The sequence below is a fragment of the Eufriesea mexicana genome, unplaced genomic scaffold (assembly GCF_001483705.2).
Source record: "Eufriesea mexicana isolate 0111107269 unplaced genomic scaffold, ASM148370v2 scaffold10463, whole genome shotgun sequence".
NCBI lineage: Eukaryota > Metazoa > Arthropoda > Insecta > Hymenoptera > Apidae > Eufriesea > Eufriesea mexicana.
In genome coordinates this window covers 9963-20478 of record NW_016918117.1, presented here as the reverse complement: position 1 = coordinate 20478, position 10516 = coordinate 9963, and the positions used below count along the sequence as shown (strand labels likewise).

Sequence of the window (10516 nt, the reverse complement as noted above, 5' to 3'; positions counted from 1 at the left end):
AGGCTAAAAAAGGAGAAAGTATTTTTAAGTGGAAACGTGATATTCTGTTACAAATTTGCATAAACTTGAAATGGTCAACTCTGCTGGAAAACACAAAACCATAAGAAAACCGAAATACATTGTAGATTATAATTTAAACATGAACGACGTCGACCTCGCTGACCAATACCTGTTATACTACTCAATATTGAGAAAAACAATTAAAAGTCCGAGAAAGGTGGTATTATACCTCATGAACTGCGGTCTATTAAATGCATTCAAAATTTATAATTTTTGTAATAACAAGAAGGTGAAATATAAAGATTTTTACTGGCTGTGATGCAATTATGGACATTGGAAGAAAAATCAATAAATACCGTTGTAGTATAAACTAAGCAGTAAAGTAAGCTCTACATCCTAGCAATGTTGGGGCTCACTCATTCGCAAACGCGCTAGCTTTGAGAGCAAATTAACGCATTTCGCAAAATGCGTATCGTCATGGGATGTTCACGACGCTGAAAAAATCGAAGAATTGCGCCTCGGAATGTCAAGCATGGAAAAGGACTACGAAGCACTTGAATCGACTCAAGAGAAGTTAGAATTAACCGCGTCGGACGACGAATTGGAGTGACGGTTCGCAGAACGCGCGGAACTCGACGACACGTATCTACTCAATCTGTCTCGCGTCAAAAACATTATCGCTAAATTCGACTCGCGAAACGCGGAGCCGCAGCTGATTAATCATGAAACAACGGTAAATTCAGCATCACCGTTCACGATATTCGCAGAGCCGCAAGTCAAGCTGCCGACTATGCAGTTGCCAACTTTCAGTGGGTCCTACGAAGAATGGCCGAGTGTCTGTGACGCGTTTAAGGCCGCGGTGCATGACAACGCACACTTCCGCGATGCGCAGAAGCTGATATATTTGCGGTCATGTTTGACCGGGAAGGCTGCCGAAAAAATAGAATCCTCGGAAACAACCGGTGCGAATTATTCGGTTGCGTGGAACTTGTTGGAACGGCGAAGAATCTTTTCGACCTCTTTAATGTCAGCAGAGAGCAGAGCATGTAAGGCGCACTTCAAGGCATAGACAAAACGGGACCCCGTGACCGGCAGGTACTCAGTTCGCCTGCCATTCAAGGATAATGCGATACATCTCGGCGAATCTTATTCATTGGCACGCAAGCCATTCTACGCATTGGAACAAAAGTTGAGTAAAAATCCGGACTTCCGACATAGCTACGAAAACTTCCTAAACGAATATCCGGCGTTAGGTAACATGTCGCTAGCGACGGATTCATCGATCAAGCGCGGATATCACTTACCACACCATGTCGTAACAAAACAATCGAGCCTGACCACAAAGCTCCGGGTGGTCTTCGACGCATCGGCCTTGTGAGGAAACACGAATATTTATTCAACTGTAAGTCGGTAACGTCCTGTGCTTGTTTATCGACGAATCATCGGCACGTTACAAATCAAAAAATTAAAAGCTGAGTCAAATTTCCAAATTTGGAAGTTCCAAATAACAATTTTATTCAAATCAATTGATATTCAAAATATAACAGCCGGTAAAGAAATGCCTAAAGAAGATTGGAGTGACAAAAGAAAGTCGGAATGAGAGCACAAGGACGCCAATGCTCAAAAAATAGTTATCACCTCAACCGATCGAAAACCGCAGATGTATTTACTAAACGCAACATCAGAGCAGATGGACAAGCTAGCAGACATATATGGAAAGGATACTGAACAAAAGAAATGCTCTGTCCTTTCAGAATGTTACAATTATACATTTGAAAAAGGAAGCGATATCGAGTCACACGTGAGTACCCTTGAAAATCTATCATATAGATGAAACGCATTAAACCAACCGATAGATGATACAATGTTAATTACAAAAATACTTATTACTTTATCGAGCCAGTTCAAATACTTTGTTTGTGCGTGGGAATTTACGCCAATACAAGAAAACACGTTAACAAACTTAATAACTAGACTACAAGCTGAAGAACAAAGACTAAATAAACACGAAAATCAAGAAGAACTATTAGCTTTCAAGTCAACGATAAAGAAATGCTTTAAATGCAACGGTACTATCCACATAGCAAAATTTTGCAGAGCCGATCCGTCCGAACCTAACAACTACAGAACTGGAAATAAGGAGTCTCACTTGAACAAAACGAACTATTCAAGAGATGAGCAAAGATGTAACATATGTAAAAAGACGAATCACGTTGAAAGAAATTGCTATTTCCGGAAAAGTAAGACTATCTTTACAAAGAAATCTACAGATGACAAGGTCTGTTTCTTAGCAGGTAATATACAACAAAACGGCTGGATAGTAGATTCGGGAGGCTCGAACCATATGGTTAATGATATCCAGTTATTAGACAAGAAAAAACCTGTAAGCATTGAAATAGGAACAGCGAAATGGTCAATAAAAATGAAAGGCGAAGTAATAGGTGATGTAGAGGTCGAAAATTGCATACTAAAAGATGTATTGATTTCAGAACTAAGCAAGAACTTATTATCAGTAGATGCAGTCGCACAAAACTACGAAGTGGTAAAGTTCACTAAAAATAAAGTTGAAATTCTAAAAAATGATGTAAAAATTCTAGAAGGCTCGCGAAGAGAAAACGGGATATATGTGATTGATATGAAAAAACCCAGTAAAATAGAAAGCTTATTAGCAACTATCGAAATTGTCACCAATTGGCATCGAAAATTAGGACGCTTGAGTCTTGTAAATATAAAAAGATTAATCAACCTTAGCGAGGGAATAAATTTAACACCTAAACATCTTAACAACGAAGAAATATGTACCGTTTGCATAGAAGCAAAACAAATAAGAAAACCGTTTGGGGAGGAAATAACGAAAGCTACTAGACCTCTAGAAATTTTGCATTCTGACGTATGTGATCCGATAGAACCAGCTACGTGGAACGGGATGAAGTATTTTGTAACTGTGCTCGATGATTATACACATTTTGCGGCCGTCTTTCCGATACAAGGAAACTACGAGGTAAGCGATACTCTAAAATCCTACACAAATCAGTGCGCAGCAAAATGGAATTGAAAGGTCTCGAAACTGCGGTGTGATAATGGGAAAGAGTATGCAAACGGAGATCTCGTAAAATGGTGTAAAAACAAGGGGATAATTCTGGATTTCACGGTCCCATACTCACCTCGACTCAATGGTAAAGCCGAAAGGCTAAACCGCACAATATTAGATAAAACAAGGGCTTTACTAATAGACGCAGCAATTAACGGAAAACTGTGGGGTGAAGCGGTACGCACGGCGGTATATTTAGTAAACAGAAGTCCGACAATTGCACCTGTAAAGACGCCAGTAAAAAATTGGTTAGGCAAAAGGCCTGATCTCACAAATCTACAAATTTTTGGTTGCGAAGCATATGCAAAAGACTTAGGATATAAACGAAAACTAGATAAAAGGAGTAAAAAGTTCATATCTACAGGGTATTCTACGTGTGGCTATAGACTCTGGGACGAAGAAAGAAAGAAAATAATAATCCCAGGAGATGTTATTTTTTGAAATATCAACGGAAATGAAAAGGAACATAGTGAACCAAATTTATCAAAAGCTACATTAAAATTACGTCAAGAGAGAAGAGAAGAAGAACAAAATACCATCGAAGAAGAAGATACTATACAAACAGAGGAAGAAATAAACTCACAAAGAATAAATGACACAGTAAACACTGAAGGAATATAGGTAGACACTGAAAACAACACCAATACAATAGTAAGAAGAGGAACGGGAGAAAGAAAATGTACAGAAAGGTATAGTGGCTACGTCTTACTACACTTACATACAAAGAATGTAACATCTTACATACAAAGAAGCAATTGGAGGAGAAGATTCACAAAAATGGAAAGAAGCAATAGAAGAAGAAAAGAACTCTAAAATCAAATGAAACATGGATCGAAATAGATTCAGATACGGCAAGAAATAAAAGGATTTTAAGCACCAAATGGATCTTTAAGGTGAAAGACGATGGAAAATACGAAGCTCGTTTAGTAGCACGCGGGTGTGAAGAACAAAGAGGCATCGACTATGAGGAAACTTATAGTCCAGTGCTTTCTATCGGTACTCTTAGGCTTATTGTGGCCCTGTCCGTACAAGAAAAATATAATATGATAAAATTTGACATTAAAACCGTGCTCTTATATGGGGAATTAGACGAGGATCTTTATATACAATTGCCAGATGGGTTCGAAAATAAAAATAAAATTTTTAAATTTCGAAAGACTATTTACGGTCTCAAGCAAGCACCTTTGAAATGGAACCAGCGTTTTAAAAATTTCCTGAAACAAAATAAGTTTGTATCCCTTCCTTCTAATCAATGTATATTCAACTCAAAAAACGAATTAACAATTTTAGCTATGTATGTTGACGATGAGATAATAATAACTAAAAGTATCAATGAATTGAATAATGTAAAAGAGCAACTGACTAGAGAGTTTGAAGTAAAAATTTATAATACTTTCGATAGTTTTCTAGGTATAAGTATAAAAAATAATAATTATAAGATACAATTAAGTCAAATGAACTATATAATATCTTTATTCAATGATTATTGCATGGAAAATTCAAAGCAGGTATCAACATGTACAGGCACTGATGCAGACACAAAGGTAACAAAATCTGAAAAATCATTTCCTTACAGAGAATTGATAGGCAGCGTGCAATACTTATCAACTAAAACACGTCCGGTCATATCGTTTGCGGTCAATTATGTGAGTAGATTCATAGAAAATCCATCAAGCCAAGATATGATTAATGTAAAATATATTTTAAGATATCTACAGGGAACCAAATATTTAGGAATTCAATATTCAAAAATGGATGCACATCGGTGCAATTAGTAGCGCCAAAATCAAGGGTAGCCCCCCGTAAAAACGATCACGTTGCCTCGATTAAAGTTGTGTGCAGCTCATTTACTGGCGAAATTACACCAAACCGTTTCAAGTGCACTACGGAGATTGTCCTTCCAAAAAACATATTTTGGTCGGACTCCACAATAGTGTTACATTGGATACGCGTTTCCCCGCATCAGATAAAAACATTCGTATCGCATCGAATCGCGGACATTCAAAGTATCACTGAGGATCACGAATGGCGCCACATGCGATCTGCGGATAACCCGGCAGATTTGATATCACGCGGTTACAAGGCGATAACTCTGACAAGCAGCAAACTTTGGTTTCACGGTCCCGCATGACTAAAGGAGTCAGATGCAGACTGGCTCCGAGTTCAGCTAGATCCGGTAACAGAAATCCCGGAGCAACGGCCACTCGTTGCACTAAACGCTACAACCAACGACTTTGATCTCTTCGAAAAATTTTCCTCTTTCACCAAACTCAAACGAATTACAGCATATTTGTTACGCTTCCGATTCATCAGCTCACGGAAGGAATCCCCGAACAAGAAACTGACGTCCGCGGAACTGCGCAGGGCGAAACAACTCGTCGTAAAATTCATCAAACAACGGGACTACCGGAAAGAAATGCTCGCCGTGTCCGGCCGAAAGAAGCACCATCACATTGACGGCGTTAGCCCTATTCGTAGGCAAGGAAGGAATATTAGGCGTCGGTGATAGACTATCGAAGGTGAATTTAAAATCTGACATGAAGCATCCGATGATTTTACTGCGGAACGAGCATGTCACTCAATTAGTCGTACGCGAGCACTACATTAACAATTTGCACGTAGGCATGCAAGCTATCCTGAACAGCGTGCGACAAAGATTTTGGATACCCGGCGGAAGGAATCTTATTCGAAAAACTATTCATCGGTGTGTAAGGTGCGAACCTCACAAGTCACACAAGCCAAGACCCTTTCTGCATTCTGCCATAGATTATTGTGGTCCGATCCACATCAAAGAGAAAACCCACCGAAACTGTAATAAAGTTAAGATCTACTTAACAATATTTGTGTGCTTTGCAACACGGGCCGTCCACATAGAAATCGTGGGCGATCTAACTACCGAGGCTTTCCTAGCAGCTCTACGGCGATTCATGACGAGGAGAGGCCGATGCTGTGACATCTACAATGCCACCAATTTCACCGGTGCCAATAAAATAATAAGGGAACTTAATACGTTCGCGAGATCACAAAGCTACCATACCATCATAGCATCGGCACTTGCGAGTGAAGGGGTCACATGGCACTTCATTCCGCCCCGATTACCACACTTTGGCGGATTGTGTGAAGCTGCAGTCCGATCAACAAAACATCAACTCACACGTGTGATTGGTGAAATACTGCTATCATACGAGGTCTCGCTGACCTACGTGAACCCCCCGTAGGGGCTGCGGTCGAACTTGATCGGCCGTAGTACGGGCTTAACGACGCATAGTACTAGTCACGCGCATACCGTAAGCCTGTGATCATGTTTCGCAGAAACGGGGGCCTTAATCGGCTAGATCGCGAGGATGATAACCTCTATAAAAATTCCTTAATCCCCAGGGCTATGGTGCGCGGCCCTGGGGTACCACCCTGTCATCGAATGCACGGGGAAGTGGCTGATGGGTGCACCAGCCTGCTAGCGACCCCCTCAGGGCATCTGGCTACACCTTGAGTGTAAGAGCGTCACCCTTAAAGGGTGCTATTGGAGATCAGTTGAAAAAGTGTGATTATGCAAGGTAATCGCAAGTCGAAGGGTGTGGGTGAATATGTGCTAAGTTGTGTGTCTGAGAAGGAGGATATGATGATGAAGTTGATTGGGAAGAATGAGCGTTTGCGAGAACGGCTCGAAGAGTGTGAGAAGCGAATGGAGAAGGATGATTGTGCCAGTGTACGGCCAAGCTTCGCGAGCGTGGCTGGAATGAAAAGTGTGCCTGAGCGATCATATGCGATGATTCTTAAGCCAAGGGATGAAAGCGTGAAGATGACCAGTGTGGAAGTTAAACAAAAGATCGTGAAGAATGTTAGTGAAAGTGTAAATGTGAGAGTGAACGCTGTAAGGAAGACGCGGAGTGGTGGCCTCGCTATTGAGGCTGCTACCGAGCGCGATTTGAATGTACTTAAGTCATGCAAGAAGTTTGAGGAAATTGGCCTAAAAGTAAAGCCACCGCAGAAAATAGGTCCGAAGGTGGTGATTTTTGATGTAGCGAATGAGATGACTGGGGATGAGTTGATGAATGAGTTGTATGGAAAGAATTTAAAGAATGAGGGAGTGAGTGCGAGTGAGTTTAAAGAGGGAGTGCGTGTTGTCAGTCGAATGAACAGGAAAGGAATGAATGTTGGGAACGTTATTGTAGAAGTAACGCGGAGTATATGTGATATCTCTTATCGAGGACTGGTCGTGTATATGTAAAATGGAGTTGTTGTAAGGTGAGAGAGTGGGTGAATGTGTTACGCTGTTATCAGTGTCTTGCGTTCGAACATATGATGAGGGAATGTTCAACGAAAGAGCGCTTATGCCAGAAATGTGGCGAAAGTGGACATCTGCGGGAAAAATGTCCGAAGAAAGACAGTGTCTGCAGAAACTGTAAAATCAGAAGATAGGATACTAGGAACTCGGTTCTGTCCGTGGAGTGTCCGGAGTATGTTAGGTTGTACGAAAGAGAGAAGAGGCGCGTAGAAGCAATGACTGATACGCGCCACAGTGTGATCCAGGGTAACTGTCAGCGAGCGTATGGGGTTCTGAGTGATTTGGGGAAAGTGATGGGTATGAATGATGTTGCTGTTGCTCTGTTACAGGAACTGTACGTCTCTCGCGATAGAGTGTGTGGCTTACCGAGAGATTGGCAGGTGTATGTGTGTGAGAATGATCCTGCAAGGGCAGCAGTAGTTGTGTGGCTGGTAGGAGTGTGGAAACTGCGTTTTCGGGAGAATGTACGGATGACTCGGAGTAGCTAAAGGGGGACTTTGGGGAAATGTATGTGGTGTCCATGTAATGTCGGTGCGTCCAAGAGATTATGCCGTACTTGGCGTACATGGATAGAGTGATTAAGTGTGTGCATGGCAAGTATGTATTGTTCGGAATGGATGCATGGAATATTACCAACATTGGGTCATTAGTTGTCAGGACTTATATTTTATAGCGGGAAAATATTGATGCAGCAATGCAAATGTTATGATATGAGTATTGTATTCTAGGTCAGCTAAAGGTATAGCATACAAGATAGAAATCTTTTAGGGTCAAGTGAGGATTCAGAAAATGGAGATGGCTTAGGCAGACCAAAAGGAATGAAATTAATTTAGGTGATGGCCTCTTATAACAACTAAATTTAGAGAATACAGTGATATTGAAAGGTATGTTGTATTCCTGATCTTAATAGGTATTTATATCAGTGGGCAAAGAATAAGTCGAAAGATCAAATTCAGCAAAATTCTTCTTCGACTGTATACAATGTTCTAAATTCTTCTCTTCGTACACGTGTTCGTCGATCGCCGATTTAGATTTTTTGGGTGTACTGAAGGAAGACGATGTCACGGAAATGTCTCGATGTGACGGAAAAACGAGGAATGTAGATAGAATATTTAATGACCATCATTCTCACCCTCGCTACTACATGGATCCCAACTTCAAGGAAAATAGAGAACTCTCGCGAGTCCTCTAAAAACCTCCGCTTTCTATACATATAACTTCCAGACCTTTCAATAGTATCCTCGTCTAAGCCAGGCCTGTTAGGGTAGTCCTAATTTGTAACACTGTTTAAAAATATGAAAAAGAAGGTATTGCATAATTTAGAACACTAATGACTCAAGCACCTCCTAATAAAAAGCAGAGATGGATCTAAGGTGTGTGTCTAGGGAAAGCAGGCAACACGGAAATTTCGTATAATACAGACGATATTCGTGACAACGCGTCAAAAATTAAATCAAAATTGACTGAAATAAATCGGGAATATTCGAATCGTGGAAACACAAAGAAATATTGGTGGCTCGATACGCGTTAAAATTAACTTGTATATAATTGTTAAGAAACATTGTAATTAATCATGTACCAATAAATAAATGAAACCTAACACGAAATCCTCCTTAGTACGGCGACTAGTATCCCCGACAGGGAAAGGATAAATTTTCGTTTTATTTTCCCCCTTTATCTCTTTCACTTAATAATTTTCACTTTGTTTTTCGTAATTTTCAGTGTTGGAACCCGGATTTCAATATACAATACGGGTTCTAGCAACAAGGCTACTCTGGAAAAATACAAGTCGGCGGAGAGAAAAATACTAAAACTGAAAACTGAAACTGAAACCGGAACTGGAGTGAAACTGAAACTGAAATTGAAGCTGACTTTTCGCAAATTTTGTGGGTGCTTATATAATGTTAGTTTTTGGTGGAGTGAAGATGATCATTGGCCCTTGGTGCAAGTAGGAATGAGTCAATTATCTTTGAACTCTGAAATTGGTCTGCGTTTATCAACAAGGCCCTTCTTGTGACTAAAGGCCAACGAATCGTTAGTCATCCAACATCAGATTGCTCATACTTACTAGTAATGTATAATATAGTCTAAATTAAAATACGTGTACCCCATCTACCTCCTCCTCCCTCATCCTCCTCACCACCTATTTATTTATCCAGTCTGCCCCCTGTACCTTACCCACTTAAAACCAAAATCCGTATAATTTCCGTGCCTTTCTATACACAGGCAAACACGTATGCTAATATAAGATAGTTCTTTAGTTTATATTATCCTATAGCAATAAACTCGGTAGATTAAGTTTGATTACAGCTTGCGAGTGCTTCACGTTGAAGCCATCGATCTCATAATCTAAGTTTTCATTTGTAACCCTTTTGCGCGTTTTGGTTCCTTTATATGTATATTATTGTATCTAGTTTCTGGCGCATGAAACGTATGTTAAATTGAAAGAAAAAATTGGCCTGCTAGGGTAGCCTTACCGATGAGTCCACTAGCAGGCCCGGGTTGAAACGCATCCCTTCTTTTTCCTCTTGTCCTTTCTAGCACCACCGGCACATCGAGGATACTAGCGAACAGCTGGCATCAACAACCGTGGGGAAGATCCCACCTTCAAATATGGTCGCGAATCCCGTAAAATATTTGTAGGAAATGTAATAATTTCAAGCCTACGACGCTATCTATCGATGAGTACTAGAGCTAAAAGTGTTACTTCTTTTGTTTTTACGAGGCACTGCCCGACGCATCAAGTCAGTCACTCTGTACCCAGTCTACCTGGAACTCCTGTATATTGTATCTATAATAAAGGTACTTGGTAACGAAGAAAACTGTGTAAAGTTTACTTAATCTTAACAACATTGATTTTCACTGTTTACCAGTAGTTCATAGTGGAATCGTCTCAGGTATCGCTTATTATAAGAGTTAGTAACTGTGGCGAAATCGATAAGGAAAAATCGATTATATTAACTCCGGAACAACGACGCCATCAGTGGGCACCCATTGTAATAGTTACTTTCAACTGTTTTAGGAAAAGGCGCCAGTCAAGCGCGAGATACTATAGAGTACGATTGTATAAAAATAAAACATGATTATCAAAAGCTGTCTTTCACCCAATTACAACAGTAACTATTTTCCATTTGGACGTG

The 10516-nt window shown here is 40.3% G+C and overlaps 1 protein-coding gene across 1 annotated transcript; it reads left to right on the top strand.

The window, feature by feature from the left end:
• Window positions 1–5628: 5628 nt before the first annotated feature.
• LOC108553454 (uncharacterized) lies at window positions 5629–6309 on the top strand. Its single transcript, XM_017908352.1, has one exon. It carries the CDS (start codon window positions 5629–5631, stop codon window positions 6307–6309), a length of 681 nt encoding a protein of 226 aa, XP_017763841.1.
• Window positions 6310–10516: the final 4207 nt, after the last annotated feature.

Bases quoted from the DNA above. Each gene is read 5' to 3' on its own strand.
- LOC108553454 (XM_017908352.1), top strand. From the start codon at position 5,629: ATGAAGCATCCGATGATTTTACTGCGGAACGAGCATGTCACTCAATTA.